Source organism: Emys orbicularis, chromosome 2 (genome assembly GCF_028017835.1).
Source record: "Emys orbicularis isolate rEmyOrb1 chromosome 2, rEmyOrb1.hap1, whole genome shotgun sequence".
NCBI classification, from domain to species: Eukaryota; Metazoa; Chordata; order Testudines; family Emydidae; genus Emys; species Emys orbicularis.
This window is the reverse complement of record NC_088684.1, coordinates 59,247,394-59,266,617: the sequence shown is the minus strand read 5'-3', so window position 1 is coordinate 59,266,617 and position 19,224 is coordinate 59,247,394. Positions and strand designations below refer to the sequence as shown.

The 19,224-nt window shown below is 39.9% G+C and overlaps 1 protein-coding gene across 1 annotated transcript; it reads left to right on the top strand.

Annotated features, from left to right (window-relative positions):
- The first annotated feature begins 2,582 nt into the window (after nt 1-2,582).
- Nucleotides 2,583-18,616, top strand: XKR9 (XK related 9). The gene is made up of 3 exons (XM_065400210.1): nt 2,583-2,854; nt 17,133-17,356; nt 17,973-18,616. Exons 1-3 carry the CDS (start codon nt 2,583-2,585, stop codon nt 18,614-18,616), a joined length of 1,140 nt encoding a protein of 379 aa, XP_065256282.1.
- The last annotated feature ends 608 nt before the right edge of the window (nt 18,617-19,224 follow it).

The window sequence follows — 19,224 nt, the reverse complement described above, 5'->3', positions numbered from 1 at the left end:
TTACTCTAGTTTAAACCAGCAAGTGACCTGTGCCCCATGCTGCAGAGTAAGGCAAAAAAATCCCGGGGTCTCTGCCAATCTCACTTTGGGGAAAATTCCTTCCTGACCCGAAATATGGCAATCAGTTGAACCCTGAGCATGTCAGCATGACCCCCCCAGCAAGACTCCTGGGAAAGAATTCTCTATAGTAACTCAGAACCCTCTCCATCTAGTGCTCCATCTCCAACCATTGGGGATTTTTGCTACTAGCAGTCGCAAATGGGTAGGGTTGCCAATTTTGGTTGGATGTATTCCTGGAGGTTTCATTACATGGCATAATCTTTACTTAAAGATTAATCTTTAATTCCAGGACAATCCTGGAGGGTTGGGCCACATGCTATTGTAGGCAATTTCATCATACCATCACCTCCATAAACTTATCAAGCTCAGTCTTGAAGCCAGTTAGATTTTTTGCCTCCACTGCTCCCCTTGGAAGGTTGTTCCAGAACTTCACTCCTCGGATGGTTAGAAGCCTTTGTCTAATTTCAAGCCTACATTTGTTGATGACCAGTTTATATTTGTTTGTTCTTGTGTAAACATTGGCGCTTAACTTAAATAACTCCTCTCCCTCCCTGATATTTATCCTCTGATGTATTTATAGAGAGCAATCATATTTAATTTCAGCCTTTGTTTGGTTAGGATAAACAAGTCAAGCTCTTTGAGTCTCCTCTCGTAAGGTAGGTTTTCCATTCCTCTGATCATACTAGTAGCCTTCCTCTGCACCTGTTCCAGTTTCAATTGATCTTTCTTAAACGTAGGAGACCAGAATTGCACATGGTATTCCAGATGAGGTCTCACCAGTGCCTGGCATAATGGCAATAACACTTCCCTATCGTTACTGGAAATCTTTTGCCTGATGCACAGCCACATTACATTGGTAGCTCAGAGTCATCCTGTGATCAACCAATACACCCAAGGCTTTCTCCTCTTCTGTTGCTTCCAACTAAGAAGTCTCCAGCTTATAGCAAAAATTCTTGTAAGTCCCTAAGTGCATGACCTTGCACTTAGTACTATAAAATTTCATCCCTTTTCTATTTCTCCCATTTTCAAGGTCCTCCAGATCTTGTATGATATTACAGTCCTCCTCTGTATTGGCAATACCTCCCAACTTTGTGTCATCTGCAAATTTTATTAGCACACTCCCACGTTTTGTGCCAAGGTCATGAATGAAAATGTTAAATAAGATTGGTCCCAAGACTGATCCCTCAAGGGCATTCCCTCTGCTGAATATCAAAGGTATGTTGAAAACAATAGAGGCGTGAGAGATTCTCAAAGAAAAAGTCACAAAAATCATTATAATGGAAATTGTTAGGCAACCTAAATGTAGGAACTGTAATCTGCTTCCCCGATAATAAGGATACATATTCTACAGTAAGGCAGGGTCTGGCTAGCGATTCCTGCACAGGAATGATCTTTCATACAAACAGCCTTGATCCTGTTCAGTAGCCTCTAAGGGGTAATCTTTTGTAGTCACTGAATATGGACAAACATGAAAGATAAAACCATTAAACAGTGAAAAGTCTTCCAATCACACAATGCGTGTAGCTGTATAATGATGTGTATTCAAGGTATGATTGTTCTCCACTGTTTGTGAGCACTCAGAGGCAGAGGAAGAAGGTAGTATCTTGAAACAAGCCCAGATTCTCATGGATTAGCTGTTGACTGTGGAAGACACTTTTTTTGAAAGTGTTGTTGTAGCCATGTTAGTCCCAGGAGATTAGGGAGACCAGGTAGGTGAGGTAAGAAGGTCTGAAGAAGAGCTCTGTGTAAGATCAAAAGTGTGTGTCTGTCACCAACAGAAAAGTTGGTAGAGTAAAAGATATTACCTCACGCACCTTGCCTCTAATACCTTTTGAGAGTCCAGAAAGGCTGGCTTTCATGAATATTCTGTCTTAATGAGTAGTGTTGGGAAGGAGTCACCATCTTTACCCACACTAACTGAGGTTTAAAAAGCTCATGGTAATGGGCTTGTTTCTTAGCATCTCTTAACTCTACACTTAGAAATGTCTACTTATAACAAGACAGTTCCACTGGTACTGGGCAAGGTTCAGAATCACTGGTGTCAGGAGAGTAATTTCAACTGGTCAGAAGTTTATCTTCCCCAGTGATTGTCCATGAGCATCTCCCATACACTTTTCTTTTCCTTTTAAATTATTATGTGACTTGCTGGGGGGCTTTATGCTTTTCTGAATTATTGGTCTTGTTATTGGTGACTCTTCATTTATTCTTCTTTTCAGGAGCCAGCAACTAGGAAGAATGACATCTACCAGCGTAATTAAAAAGATGTTTACATGTACGCTTTCTGGAATGGACATGTAGCAATGGAATTAGTTTAGTATTCTAGCAAAGAGCATAAAACTTGAAGTCTCTTTATTTTGATTCAATTTTCCATACTGAAAATATACACTACAGCTTTGCTTTATAGAAAACATTATGAGAAGGTTGTATCACTAGGTGTAAGAGTGTATTTAGATATGCTCTGACTTCTTCTCCTTCTTATATTTAGTGATAACACAGTGACAATAATGAAAAACTAACTAATAATGAAATTTACTAAGTGGAATTTTACTGTGTCAGTTCTTGGAATTGTAATTTATGTAGCTGATATTGCAGCAGATATCTGGGTCACTAGTAACTATTTCTGTGAGGGACAATATTCTTTGGGTATCTTGACACTGGTTTTTAGGTTGCTGTCATCAATAATAGTACAGATATTTAGTTATGAATGGTTTAAAGACGACTGTGGAAGCCCTGATCCTGGGAAGCTGAACTGGATTTTTCTACTTCATTTCTTGCATGGTGGAATTTTTACAAGGTAAATGCCAACTTTCAAATATTACAAAAATAAATCATATTGCTTTTGTGTGGTTCACTATGAACTTTCAGTGTCAGCTAATTATGCAGGGCTGCTGATTTTAGGTTTTAACTGATAAACAGCAATAAAACACCCCAAATTCAATCAATCAATCAATCAATCAATCAATCAATTAAAACTAGAGTTTATCCCATAAACTCTGGAAAAACCCCTGAAGTGCTTACTTGTATCTAAGGCCTTGTCTACATAGAGCATTAATGCGGACTAATTCGGGGGCGTGATTTCTAAACCACACTAATATGTTGTGCATTAATTGGTCTGTGTAGACCCTGTTGGTACACACTAAAGGTTCCTTACTGTGCTTTAACATAGTGCTGTTTGAAACAGTACAACGTTAAGTGCACTAGGTAACGTTACAAAGAGATTATTCATTATATAATATACATTACTCATTACAGTATGTACAAAGAGCCCCGAAAAACCCTAGTTTTTTGACATCTACATAAAACTCAAATATTGCTAAAAATACCCCCCCCCATGAAATTAATAACCCATTAAACCAGAAGCCCTATTGTTATGTTAATACAACTTCCAGATCAAATCTACTGCTGTGACAGCAACCACAACTCTATTTATGTCAATGGAATTGTGTTCTCTTATGCTAGTGGTAAATTTGGCCCTCCATTTTTGATGTAGCTATAAGTCTTACCTATTTCATTTTCCTTATCAATAATTATTTTAGCTGTAACTGTTACAATTCAATTTCATTTGGCACCACATTCTTTATACAGGATATATTACATAAAAATGCTGGACAGAGAAAGTCAGTTGTGTAACTGATAAAGAAAAAGAAGTTTTTAGGGTGATACTTAGGGGAGAATTGCCTCTGAGGGTAGCTGAGGTGAAAGAAATTCATTAACATGGAAAGTGCAGTGATATGGATAGAAAGAAGGTTGAGTCTGGAGGACAGGAATGAGCAGTTACTCATGGTATTAGGCACTGAGCTCTATAGTGAGTGTTTGCAGGCTCATGTCCATGGTGACTAGAATCCCTGTTTGCTGACAGGTGCATGTTCAATAAATTTAAAAAATTTTCCTTCAGCTCTGTTTGTGACTTTGAAAAGTAATTTTCAATTCAGTTTGCATCTATATTGAGACTACACATCACTTCCCTTTTAAAAGTGATGTGAAAACTTCTTGTTGAGAAATTCAGAGGTTCTGGATCTTAATCCATCTATGGATATGATTGTTGTGAGTAACAGGTTTCTTGCTGGGAAAATGTAGACTTGCCAAAGACACTATAATTATGTGCTTTAGCATGTACTTCATAGAAGAAAATGCTAATTTTAAATGCTCCTTAAAATACTTTTATAAACTGTGGACATTCTAAAAAGGTGCATTTATGCCAATTGAAAAATCTCAAACAACTTTCTTTACCTGTAAACCTTAGATTATTAAGAGTGAAATAATTTTTAAGATCCGGTTTACTTATCACTGTTTACTTTCTTTCTTTACTTTCGCCTCTCATATATTCTTTCAATAAGTTTCACTTTTGTTTACAGTCAGTTTTACTTTCATGTTCTTCCTGTTGCAATGCTAGTGTTTCTAACACTGCTGCGGAATATTAATTTGTTTTAAAAGGATTGTTTTCATTTTGAAAATTGATGTTAGGTTTTATAAAGGCTTGTTTTTACAAGATTTTAATTTTGGGCTAGAAATGTCCCTGTTATCTGTCTGGCCAAGTTTTTATCTTCTTAGCAAACCCATATATTTGGTGGATTTGTCTAGCTAAACTGATATTTAGCATTCAGTATTAAAGGGACATTATCAGCTTTCCTCTCTTGGTAGGAGTCTCTCAGGACCCTGTCCTTGGCCCCTCCTCTTCTCACTGTATACTCTTGCCCCTCTCAAATCCATTCAAAATGCTGCTGCTAAGATCATCTTCTTGGTTCATTGCTCTGTCACCTCTTCTTTAAGTCCCTCCTCTGGCTCCCCTTCTCTGAGGAGAAAGAGGGCATTAGGTGTATTTTTAAAAAATAAATATATCCGCATCAGGTTATGTTTGATATTAACCTGCCTAACTGCCAGGAGTTATATCACAGGAGGCTAAGGGTGAAACTAGCAGGAAGCAAAGGAGTGACACAGATAAGAGTCCTGGAGAAAGCAATGGAAAAGCTATTTGTTGGGGAATACCCCATATCTGGCTCTATCCAGGCTAGAATGGTTTATTCTTGCCAAGGCTGAGCACAGAATCAAAGAGAATCCTAAACCTAAAAAAATCTGGCCTCAGGGAGGAGAAGTGTGGAATGGGTTGTCAACAAATGGAATCTGACACCCAGATTGACAGAGGGAGTATACTGCAAGCAGGGCAGGCTGGCTCTCCCAACTCAGAAATGGGAATAAGCTGGACCTCTTTGAGCTATGGATAGAGAGGTTAAGTAAGGAAGTATCTGCCCAGGCCTTTCAGTATGATAACCCATTTTCCTAAATGCTTTTTACCTTTTGAGGAATGAATAAATAATGGTTTCAAAGACAAAGTTTTTGCGTCACTGCTGTTACAGACTCCTGAAGGGTAATTTACAGATGCCAAAAAACAAGTTGGGCTTGTGTTGTTAATGTGGTTGGGAACTAGGGGGCTGTAGCCCAGAGATCCAGCCTGAGAGTGATTGCTTCCGCATGATTCTACCCAAAGCAAGATGCTGGAAGCCAGGCTTGTCAGCTAAGGGGTGCACTTGAGAGGGACTAAAAGGAGTGCAGTTTGCCCTGTAGCCATGACAGCATCAAACACAAACCTCTTCTCCCGACCTTCAACATCCTCCACAGTTTTGCTTCATGCTACCTAACTGACCATGCTACCTAATTTATTACAAAGTTGACTCCTACCTTCACTCTTGTCAATGTCAACCATCTGGTTCTCCATTTTTCCAACAAGAACTTCCACATTCTCTCCCATGCTTCCCCTCCTGCGCTGGTAAAAGCTCCCAGTGAAAATCTGGAAAATAGCTAGTCCTCCTTCAAGTCCTTATGCAAAACTCACCTCTGTGGTAATTCACATTGTTAAGTACAACTTAATAATGGCTAGGGAGGTGGAGAGCTGTGATCACTACTACTAAGTGGTTAAGTATTACACACCTCCTATTATATTTATTTGTTACCTTTCTTCCAGATGCCACACTGGTTGTCATTTGTCTCAGACACCTGATAATTATCTTTTAGATTGTAAGCTCTTTGGGGCAGGGAATATTATATGTTTGTACAATGGGGCTGAATCTTGCGGTGCTATCTCAATATAAATGTTAACAACAATAAATATTAAAACCATATTGTGACATACCAGGATGCACTCCAGATCGGTGTTGGGTGGGGGTTGTTACTCTCCTGGCCTGCAGTCTGGGGTGCCTTACAATGCCTTGCTGCTGCAGCCTCCAATCATTACTGCTCACAAACATCTTCCAGCATGCAGGTCACTCCCAGATGTGTTTGTGTAATTACAGCCTGCCACTCACCAGCCTTAGTTATACTGCAGGGTGACCCCAACATACTCCCAGTCTCAGATTCTCCACAGAAATATATATCCTTTACTGTCCAGCCCCCTTCTGGACAGTACAAATATAGTAATACTGTTATTCCTTTAAGGGAATAATATATCAGCTTATTACCTTAAATGGAGTTATCCAAACATTTCAATTTAAATACATTGGATTAGATCAAATAATAAAACAAGTTTATTAACTACAAAGAGATAGCTTTTGAGTATGAGTAATGAGGCATAAAAATCAGAAATGGTTACAAGAAAAATAAAGAAAAAATGCGTTCTAGTATCTAACTTAAACTATATCAGATTCAAGCAAAATTTCTCACCACATGCTTCCAGCAAGATTACTGACCAATCTCTACAGGTCAGGACCCCTTCCCCAGAGTCCAATGGCTGTTTCTTTTGTCTTCTCAAGTGCAGAGAATGCAATGGGCTGGGAGAGAGAGGGGTCCTTTGGTGTGTTTGCCCCTCCTTTTTATAGTTTCATTGTCGCTCTTGAAAAACATTTCCAGCTGAGAAACAGGAGACAGTCTATGTGGAAGGATGTTCCCTACTGGATTTTTTCCATCTGTTTGAGCTTCCTTTGTTTTCCCTTCCTGCTTGATGATCCTGTTTACTGCTTAGCACACATTCCTTTGTTTAGGACAGACCTGTTTGCTGACTTCTGCCTGGGCAGGCTGTGGGGTTTGGAACATGTGTTAATAACATCATATAGGGGAATCTTATAACTTCATATACAATGTTGCCACACATTTTATGAGGACAAAACTGACCAGCAAATTATGAGTTTTCAAATGATACCTTAAAAGGCATACCTTGTACAAAGATTATTACAATAGAGTGTAGGGTATGAATACAGGGGTGTATTCTGTCACTCATATATTTAAAAATCCTTGTTTATATTGCTAATAAGAGCTTAGATTATTAAAATGGAAAGAATTGTAAACATTTAATTCCTTTAACATAATGTTTATTCTCAACAGTTTTTTAATGACTCATAGACTCATAGACTTTAAGGTCAGAAGGGACCAATATGGTCATCTAGTCTGACCTCCCGCATGATGCAGGCCACAAAAGCTGACCCACCCACAACAGAATCTTCCAGCCTGCGACCCCTGCCCTATGCTGCGGAGGAAGGCGAAAAACCTCCAGGGCCTCTGCCAATCTACCCTGGAGGAAAATTCCTTCCCGACCCCAAATATGGCGATCAGCAGAACCCCGAGCATACAGGCAAGATTCTACAGCCGGACCCTCATTTTACCCGCGATGGCACGTTAATGCCTAATTGACTAAAATCACGTTATCCCTTCAAACCATTCCCTCCATAAATTTATCAAGCCTAATCTTGAAGCCAGAAAGGTCTTTCGCCCCCACCATTTCCCTCGGAAGGCTGTTCCAAAATTTCACCCCTCTGACGGTTAGAAACCTTCTTCTAATTTCAAGCCTAAACTTCCCCACGGCCAGTTTATATCCATTCGTTCTCGTGTCCACATTACTACTGAGCTGAAATAATTCCTCTCCCTCCTTGGTATTAATTCCTTTGATATATTTAAAGAGAGCAATCATATCCCCCCTCAGCCTTCTTTTGGTTAGGCTAAACAAACCGAGCTCCTCGAGTCTCCTTTCATAGGAAAGGTTTTCCATTCCTCGGATCATCCTAGTGGCCCTTCTCTGTACCCGTTCCAGTTTGAGTTCATCCTTTTTAAACATAGGAGACCAGAACTGCACACAGTACTCCAAATGAGGTCTCACCAGCGCCTTGTATAACGGAAGCAGCACCTCCCTGTCCCTACTAGAAATACCTCGCCTAACGCATCCCAAAATCGCATTAGCTTTTTTCACAGCCACGTCACATTGCCGACTCATAGTCATCCTGCGATCAACCAGGACTCCGAGGTCCTTCTCCTCCTCCGTCACTTCCAACCTATGCGTCCCTAACTTATAACTAAAATTCTTATTAGTCATCCCTAAATGCATCACCTTACACTTCTCACTATTAAATCTCATCCTATTATTGTTACTCCAATTTACAAGGTCATCCAAGTCTCCCTGCAGAATATCCCGATCCTTCTCCGAATTGGCAATACCTCCCAACTTTGTGTCATCCGCAAACTTTATCAGCCCACTCCTACATTCGGTTCCGAGGTCAGTAACGAATAGATTGAATAAAATCGGACCCAAAACCGAACCTTGAGGAACCCCACTGGTGACCTCCGTCCAACCCGACAGTTCACCTTTCAGTACTACCCGCTGCAGTCTCCCCTTTAACCAGTTCTTTATCCACCTCTGGAATTTCATATCGATCCCCATCTTTTCTAGTTTAACCAATAATTCCTCGTGCGGCACAGTATCAAACGCTTTACTAAAATCGAGGTAAATTAGATCCACCGCATTTCCTTTATCTAGAAGGTCTGTTACTTTCTCAAAGAAGGAGATCAAGTTGGTTTGGCACGATCTGCCTTTCGTAAACCCATGTTGTAATTTGTCCCAATTGCCATTCACCTCAAGGTCCTTAACTACTTTTTCCTTCAAATTTTTTTCCAAGACCTTGCATACTACAGAAGTTAAACTAACAGGCCTGTAGTTACCCGGGTCACTTTTCTTCCCCTTCTTAAAAATAGGAACCACATTAGCTATTTTCCAGTCCATTGGTATGACCCCCGAGTTTACAGATTTATTAAAAATTATCGCCAAGGGGCTTGCAATTTCTCGCGCCAGCTCCTTCAATATTCTAGGATGGAGATCATCCGGTCCGCCCGATTTAGTCCCATTTAGCTGGTCAAGTTTGGCTTCCACCTCTGATACTGTAATTGCAATCGCCCCTCCTTTATTCCCCTCTGTCCCGCTCCCTCTATTCCTAAGCCCTTCATTAGCCTTATTAAACACCGACGCAAAATATTCATTTAGATATTGTGCCATGCCTAGATTATCCTTAATCTCCACTCCATCTACATGCTTCAGCGGTCCCACTTCCTCTTTCTTTGTTTTCTTCCTATTTATATGGCTATAAAACCTCTTACTATTGGATTTAATTCCCCTCGCGAGATCCAACTCTACACGGCTTTTGGCCTTTCTCACCGCATCCCTACATGCTCTGACCTCAATAAGGTAGGTTTCCTTGCCGATCTGTCCCCTCTTCCATTCTTTGTACGCTTTCTGTTTTTTCTTAATCGCCCCTTTGAGACGCCCGCTCATCCAGCTAGGTCTAATTCTCCTGCCTACTAACCGTTTCCCCTTTCTCGGGATACAGGCCTCGGACAGCTCGTGCAACTTTAGCTTGAAATAATCCCAAGCCTCATCTGCCTTTAGCTCTCTAAGTATGTTAGCCCAATCCACTTCCCTAAGTAGTTGCCTTAATTTATTAAAGTTGGCCTTTTTGAAATCGTAAACCTTAGTCACAGTTTTATTTCTGTTAATCCTTCCATTTAGTTTAAACCGAATTAGCTCATGGTCACTCGAGCCAAGGTTGTCCCCTACTACCATTTCCTCAACGAGGTCCTCACTACTCACCAGCACCAAATCTAAAATGGCATCCCCCCTCGTCGGTTCAGCAGCCCTACTCCTGGGTTCAGAGGTCCACCTATCTGGAGCAGTTTTCTGGATCAGAGTCTAGGTGAGTTTCAGGATACCTGAGAAAGATTGAACTTCAGCAGCTGGTTGTGACACAGCACAGGGCTATGTTAGCAGCTGCCATCATGTCTCTTGATATGTAAAATCAGGGATAAGAAACATTTGTCTGAACAGGGGCAGATGCATCTGGAAAATCATTTTAATGAAGCTGAATTTTTAAGTCCATTAGGAATTGGAATGGGTTTGTGTGTTTTGTGGCACCCTGGACTATGTCAAGGCATTTTACAAAATGATGAGAGAATTTCAGAGCAAAACTTCAAAAGGCTCTGTTGCTACAAGTATGGATTTTGTACAAGGCAACACCAATGCAGAACAGAGGTGGCTATACCTCAAGCAACTCATGCAAATAGCAAGAAGTTCTTCAAGAAAAATTATTCTTTTTCCACTGGTGGTCAGGGAGGCAATTAACATTAAAAAGTAGAGGATTTATAAGACCAAATTTCAGAGAGGATGTTAACATGGGTGCTGCAATAGTTTAATTGCGCTAGAGCAGGGGTGGGCAGACTTTGGCATGAGGGCCACATCTGGCTATGGGGGGGGGGTGAAGGCTGGGGCAGGGGGTTGGGGTGCAGGAGAGGGGCAGGGGTGGCGCTTACCTCAAGCAGCTCCCAGAAGCAGCGGCATGTCCCCCCTGCCCAGCCAATGGGAGCTGCGAGGGCAGCGTGCGAAGCCCCTTGGCTGCCCCTACGTGTAGGAGCCGGAGGGGGGACATGCTGCTGCTTCTGGGAGCTGTGCAGAGTGGGGCTAGCCCCGACCCCACTCCCCGGCTGGAGCGCCGGAGTGGGGCAAGCCCCGGACCCCATTCCCCGGCTGGAACTTGAGGGCCAGATTAAAACATATGGAGGGCCAGATGTGGCCACCAGGCCGTAGTTTGTCCACCCCTGCACTAGAGATTAAGTAATAATATGTATTTGTTCATATTCTACCAGTGTATGTTTACTATTTGGGGTATTTTCCTTCAAACAAACAAACAAACAAAACAAACTTAGTTTTGTAACTACTGAGAACTTAAACTGCCCCTTTTTAGTGTTCAGAAAATTAACATACAGAAGAGATGACTTCCCTTTAAGGTTTAAGGAGAAGCAGCTAGCATGGAGTCATTGACAACATGTATCCTTCAAGGCTCATATCTATGGAAGCAGCAGGTATGCTGCCAGGGATGTCACAAAGCAATAAATACAGGCATCCCTGACCTGTGCATGTTGCCATGGTTTTAGGAGGCCAGTTTCATAGGAGAACAGGCCCACCTGATGAAATGATGAAGAGGATATTTTGAGTGGAAACAAGCAAAGATTCCTGCCTTTTTCACAGATTTCCCCAATGTAGGGGATGACCGACCCGGCCCTTAGATTTTAGCAACGTGAAAAATAATTAGAAACTGCTATTAAAATAAAAGGAGATAGTCAATCAGAGATCACAGTGGGAAATAAAGCAGCAGAGATTACATTCCACAGTGATTTTCTGTGCCCTCACAGCTAGCTCTGTCTGATTTGAATCCTGCTCTCTGCTCAAGGCAGAAGATGGAGAGTGGAATCCAAAAGATCCTTCTGTTCCAGACACTTTGGAATGGAAGCATATTTCCATTCCAGCCTGTGAAGACAATATCACAAAGGCAGAACCACTCCTCTCCTCCTCCCCTCCCCCCCCAGTTTCTATCAAAATGAATGCGCTTTCTAGAAGCAGTAACTGACAGCTGAATACTTACGGCTGACGTGTGATATTTTCAGGAGTAAATAAAGTATGACATTCTGTTCTGTAGTCTGTCAAGTAACAAATTCTTAGTAAACTCTAGAATAATAAAAAGATATTATTTAACAGTTATTGTTTTTAAAATAGCACTATTATATTTAGCCCTATAATGACCAAATCAAATTTGTCCCCAGAACTTAGGTTGTGTGTGAACACTTCTCCCCTACAAATCTAAGATCAATATAAATGTTTTTAATGGATATATTTTTAATTAATAAGGAAATATATATTTTTTAAAAATAATCACTCTCCTACAGTGTTGCCTCCCAATATTGCAACCTTGAGCTAATACATAAGAAACTGAAAGCAAAATGGATTGGAAGTAACTTTAAAGAAAGTGAAACTGACAATCTGTTTTCATTGTCCAAAATGAGGGAGTACATATTATAAACAAACAGAATAAAGAGTGAATTTAAAAAAAATAAATCTTTCACTTTTAGTAAAGTGAGGTATCATTTGTAACATAGTTGATGAAATTTGTTTTTTTAAAATATATTAAACTGCTGAGATCGCTGACAGCTGTAGTTGCTATTTTGTAATGAGCAAATTTTTTCATAGACCTGATTTTGCATGTCGGTCTATTTATGGCACTCAGCTCATATGCAGATCTACAGGTGCTAAATGAAATGTTGGGTTGTTTCAAGAATTATATAAGTGTAAGCTTTATATTCAAATGAGCTGCCTGAATGGCCAGAATGGATGCTAAAATATTTATAATTTATGAACATTCTAATAAATCTATCATGAGAGAATAGGTAATTGATAGTTTAGTAAAGCTTTTGATACTGTCTCTCATGACCTTCTCATAAACAAACTAGAGAAATGCAACCTAGATGGAGCTACTATAAGGTGGGTACAAAACTGGTTGAAAAACCATTCCCAGAGAGTAGTTATCAGTGGTTCACAGTCATGCTGGAAGGACATAACGAGTGGGGTCCTGCAGGGATCAGTTCTGGATCCGGTTCTGTTCAATATCTTCATCAATGATTTAGATAATGGCACAGAGAGTACACTTATAAAGTTTGTGGACGATACCAGGCTGGGAGGGGTTGCAAGTGCTTTGGAAGATAGCATTAAAATTCAAAATGATCTGGACAAACTGGAGAAATGGTCTGAAGTAAATAGGATGAAATTCAATAAGGACAAATGCAAAGTACTCCATTTAGGAAGGAACAATCAGTTGCACACATACAAAATGGGAAATGACTGCCTAGGAAGGAGTACTGCAGAAAGGGATCTGGGGGTCATAGTGGACCACAAGCTAAATATGAGTCAACAGAGTAACGCTGTTGCAAAAAAAGCAAACATCATTCTGGGATGCATTAGCAGGAGTGTTGTAAGCAAGACACGAGAAGTAATTCTTCCGCTCTACTCCACACTGATTAGGCCTCAACTGGAGTATTGTGTCCAGTTTTGGGTGCCATATTTGAAGAAGGATGTGGACAAACTAGAGAGAGTCCAGAGAAGAGCGTCAAAAATGATTGAAGTTCTAGAAAACATGACTTATGAGGGAAGATTGAAAAAACTGGGTTTGTTTATTCTGGAAAAGAGAAGACTGAAAGGGGACATGATAACAGTTTTCAAGTACGTAAAAGGTTGTTAAAAGGAAGAGGGAAAAAAATTGTTTTTCTTAACCTCTGAGGATAGGACAAAAAGCAATGGGCTTAAATTGCAGCAAAGGAGGTTTAGGTTGGACATTAGGAAAAACTTCCTAATTGTCAGTGTGGTTAAGCACTGGAATAAATTGCCTAGGGAGGTTGTGGAATCTCCATCACTGGAGATTTTTAAGAGCAGGTTAGACAAACACCTGTCAGGAATGGTCTAGATAATACGTAGTCCTGCCATGAGGCAGGGGACTGGACTAGATGACTCTCAAGATCCCTTCGAGTCCTATGATTCTATAATATCCAGTACACACCTTATTCTGGAGGAATCCCTTTAACAACATGTCAGGTGTTCACCTCGTACCATGACTGCTCCCCCAGGACTGAGCTCTGGAGCTCATATTCAGTGCATCAGATTTGCACTTTTACTTGGTGTTTGGACAAACTCAGGCTCTGATGGTTGAGTGTGTGTAACAGGTTGATTTACTTTAACAGTTTTTCTTGAAAACATTGCAAACTTTACAGATGTTTACATTTTGGAGGCAAGAACCAGATGTTTGCATTCTTAATTGTTTTATAACTTGAAAAAGTTACAGATGTTTTGCCAAGCAGTGTAGGATTTTATTTATGGGCGATTACTCAGAACACAGTAAAATAAATATGCAACAAATGTAATACAAGAAAACAATTCCACCTGTGAGTTTCTTTCTTTTAAGTAATGGAGTCAGATCCAAACCATGGAAGTAGTGCACAAATTGCGTGTCAAGGCTGCATTGTAAGGATCTCTGCAAGGAGAAGGGCATGGAATCAGTCCTCTAGGCCATGAAGTAGTAGCGTAGCTGCTCCATAGCTGTGACTGCTGCAATGCTTAGCCCCAAGGCTGGTGTACACCCTGCCTTCTTTGGGGACAATGGGTAGTGCATTGCTGGGACACAGGGAGCCCACACAAAGCAGAGCACTGCAGCAGGCAGGTGGCATAGATGTTCAAATCCTGTCTCTCTCCCTTTCCTCTGTTAAAGCACAGCATTGTCATAGGACCTGTATCCTCCATGGCCACAGAGCAGGATTTGGCCCTTAATGCTGGTGAAAGGTGTCATACATAAAATTCAGATGACTGAAATCTGTCATGCGCTGCAGCACTGCAGGCCACCAATGTGCCTCACCCCTGACCTGGAGGGATCACCCACCTACACTGGTGAAAAGGGAAGTTCAGTTTCCATGCCTATTCACTCTCTGCTGAAGCAGCCAGGTGTGGTTGTAGCTTCCCCATTTTAACTCAGTCCTCAGATGCATTCACCATTTGTGTAAACAATCACTATTTTCCCCACCCATGTTCCTGGTGTGAACCCCCAGCTAGCACTGTAGAATAGTTGGCCAAATGTAGGGAGAGAGGTCACACTTGGAATTTTGGGCCTTGTAACTGGAAGCCCCCAGAACAACTCTGCAAGGAGTCTGAGATTTGCTTAAACTACCCCTGCATTAGAATCCTTTCAGAATGTCGCTATTAATTTTACATGGAAAAGTTTCAGTACAATGGTGATGGGCAGCAGTATAAAACAGATAAATAGATCTCTGCATGTGTCCAATGAAGGGTATAGTAGAAATTATTTACTTGAATAGGTGCCCTGCAAAAGGTTTAGATGCTGCACACCCTAGCTCTCTGCTCCGAAACAGCTCTCTTTTGAAGGGGAGTGGTGTCTATATTATAAATCTTGTGTTATTTTAAATTAAATTATAACTTTCGCAGCATTTTTTTGTGTGCACAAGGCATTGTGATGAGGGTGTATATTCTAATCATGTGAAGTGGTTTGGCTACATTAGGAAACTTACCTCAAAATATAAATATTTTTGAGCTTTAAAAAGTTCATGGCATTTCAGCATCTCTGAAAACAGCCTATTTTTTAACGTGGTATTTCAGGCACAAATAGAGTCAAGAGGGTTTTTTTTGGTGTGTTTTACAGTCCGATTTGAAAAGCAAAGAGGTTTGAACATATTAGACAAGTGTCCAAACTTTTGGATGCTACTTTGAGCCTAATCTGATCTTCTAAGATTTGTTCACCGTTAGTATATATTTCAGAGCTGGAACTAGCCTTCTCAGGAAAACCTTAAACCACGGGACACAACACCAAAAAAGTAGGCACAATAAAGGTTAATTTCCTAGTGGAATGGCTGTTTTTCCACTGTTTTGTCAATAGTGGAGTCAGAATAGGTTCTTTGGACAAGGCTAGTGGAAGTTCCAAGGATTTGAAAGTGGAATCAATGATAATTGAATGGTCTCTCTTCAGCAATTTGCACACCAGATGTTTATGGATCACTTATGATTATGTTTATGAATCACTGGGCAAGCACTCAGTGGATGAGATTGTTACTTTGCCTTGAAAGATGACAGGGGTGAGGCCTACATGGATACTTATTAGGGGATGTTCTTTCTTGTATGTTCGTTGCTAACTGGTTCTGAAAGACTCTTTGTTTATTGCTAAACAATTCCACAGGAAATAAATGAGGTAATTAGCCCTTAGAGCCTGTTCTTTTAGACTTGGCTCACCATATCTACTATCTGCAGGGTTTTCCCAACCCTACTTTAAACTTCCACTTTGGAGGCAATGGACCAGATCCTTATCTAGCACAGGTGTAACTCTTGACGTCAAAGGATCTACACTGATTTACCAGCTGGGGATCTGGTCCTACATCTGCTTGCAGCTATCATTTTTTCCCCAAGGAGGACTGAATAGATTTCTGTGTGCAGATGATCACAGTTGCTTCCTTAAATATCCAGATGGTGTCTCTTTTGACTAGAGTTTAGTATTCCCTCTTCTCAAGGGGCTAAGGCTAAGCACTCTATTTCCACAGCCCTGCCAACTCCTCTAGGGCTGAAAAAAAATGACTTGGTACTGGGAATTAAACCTAGGTCTCCCACATGGCAATACAGATATCTTGAACAGAAAAAGTACTTCGCAAGGCAGGAAGTAAATCTGTCATGATTCACTAGCTCCAGTGTAATGTATCATTCCATTTAGTTTTCTTTCAAAGGAAACGATTATATAGCCTTAAGGAGAAAATAGAAATGTTTTGAGAGGTCATTTATATGCCCTCAATATCTGACAAAGAATATGATTTATCATATGACACCGTCCAGATCATGTCATTGTCTGAAATATGTGTCCCCTGAGAGTTATTTTCTATATTGAAAGTCTCTATGGGTGTTTAGAAAAGAGACAGCTTAAAGAATTAGGGTTAGATTTTAAAAAATGAAGCTACAAAAGAATGTGCAAATTTGATATAGATGTGCAAATCAGCTGACGTTCATGTTAAGGGATACATGCATACACGCATAGTTTCATGTATGCACAATCTCCAGTTTGCATGTGTACATCTAGGGATTTGGGTGCATGCAAAATGAATCAGAGTGTCATCCTAAAGAGAAGGGGACAAGAGGCAGCAAAGGGGAGATTCAGAAATATATCCTGTTTAAAGAAATTAAAGTTAATTAACTCAGTCCTATGGTCTTTACTCAGGCCAATCTCATTCCATTCAATTTAGTTTCCTAGATTGCACCCATCACTAACATTAACCTCAATGTGCATTTTTGCATTAGTAAGAAGTAAAGGATTCCATTCAAAGAGAATTAAAAACAAATAATGATAATTTGAACTAAGAACAAAATGGCTGAAATCTTAATTAGTTTTTACTATTTTCTAGAACAGTGCTTTTAAAATAAACCCCGTATAACCAAATTTATATATATATATTTCTCTTTGTAGGTATTGGTTTGCACTGAAAGATGGCTACCAGGCTGCTTTTAAACAAAACAGCTCAGGAGATCAACTTACTGGGGGCCCTGCTAGTATCATTCATAAATGCGCCATTGATGCAGTGACTGATATTAGTATGCTCAGGGTATTTAAGACTTTCCTGGAGACCACACCCCAGCTCATTCTTCAGATTTACATCCTGATGGAGCATGACAAGGCTGCTTTCAGTCAGTGTAAGTCTCTCTCATTCGAAAGTTGAATATAGTTAAATCTCCACTAAGAAGGCAATCCCTAGTATTAGGTAACACTGTAAAGTATTCCTTGTCACATCCCAGTACAATTTTATTTAACATTTAGTTTAAAACCTCCTCTATTAGGTTATCTATTTTACTAAACTCTGGGAAAAGTTTCACTGTAATATGTAATAGTAATATTTAACAATAACATTGTATTGTGTTTGATAAGTGAAAGCTAATGGATGTAACCAACTGAATCATTTCAGAGTAGTCTATCTTGTTTTCGCTTATTGAATAGGGAGATATCTAAGGTACTTCTATGGCTCCCATTACTGAGCACCTCACAGTCTTTAATATATTTCTCCTCACAATACCTCTGTGAAGTAGGGCAGTGCTATTATCCCCATTTTACAGATGGGGAACTGAGGCATCGAAAGGCTAAGTAACTTACCCAAGGTCACACAGAAATTAGTGGAGGAGCAAGGAATTGAACCTGGGTCTCACAAGTGCCCTAACAACTGGACCATTCTTCCTCTCAGATATAAAGAATGTTTAAGTAAAAATATATTAAGTTTTTCCATGGAACTAACATCTATCCTTGTGTTTTATTTAGATGCTTCCATCATCACATCTTTCTGCAGCATTTCCTGGTCAACTCTTGACTATCAGATATCATTACGAAAATCTCTGCCTGATAATAATCAATTTTCTGGGGTGCCTCCTAAATTAATCTACCTCTTGTATAAACTGTTCACACTGACTTCTTGGATACTGAGTATTGCACTGGTCACCCTATTAAATATCATAAGTAGTATAGTTCTGCTAATATTTCTTTGGACCTTGGGCTTCAGCTGGACTTTGAAGCAACACACTACGTTTTGCAAATCTAAGAGGATGGAATTTTTATTCAGGACTGTTGTTGGGATCATTCTTATTTTTACATTTTTTAATGTCAAGGGGGAAAAAACAAAAAAGTATATTTCTAGTTATTATGCCACTCATGTGGTTGTAACTTTAGGCATAATGTGTGTGTGTTTGTTCTGGAAGACTTCAGTTACTGAGCAATTATATTTTACATTTGTGAGCATCACAATTGTTCTCACTCTGGGGTTAGGTATTATTTGTCTTATTGTTTATTATAAGTTTTTCCATCCCACTATTTATTTCAAACAAGAGAGTGCTTCAGATAAAGTTGATGGACTAGCAAGAGAAAGAGAAGAAGAAATCAGTAGAATAAGAAATTTCATAATGCCATGAACATTATAGAATTATGTGAATTTTTAAATATGTGCAAATCAAAGCAAATACTGCCTGGGGGACTCTTAGTTACTCTGGCTTTACTTTTCATACTTGCAACGAGCAGTTCAAGTAAAATATTTGCTAATGGGAATGGTAGTAGTTATCAGCTCTGAATAATTATTGGTTCTGCTGTACTACTCTACAAAGCAAAGACTTTATAAAATGAACTAAGCACTTCTGCATATTGGTGTTTTTCCATCAATTGCAAAATAAATAAAATACAAAAATAGCCCCTGTAAAGGCAAAACAAAGAACCAATCCTACCCTCCCACCCAAACCCAGTTTTATTTTTTCCACACAGAATGTAAGAAAAATAAAACCAAATCAAGTTACTGTTGACATCGTCTTTGTTTCTGAAATGTACTTCTCTTCAAAACAAGGCTCACATCTCCTTACTTGGCAGTGGGAAAGGTCTGAGCTTCATCTGAAATAACCAAGGACTGTGATATGTTAACTGTACCTGAACACAGGGATCACAGAGGATTGATTTACCCTCCCAGTGAGAGAGGTACATGTATTCACTAGGAAGAGTAGCTACAAACCCACAGCCCTACCCTGGGAGTTCT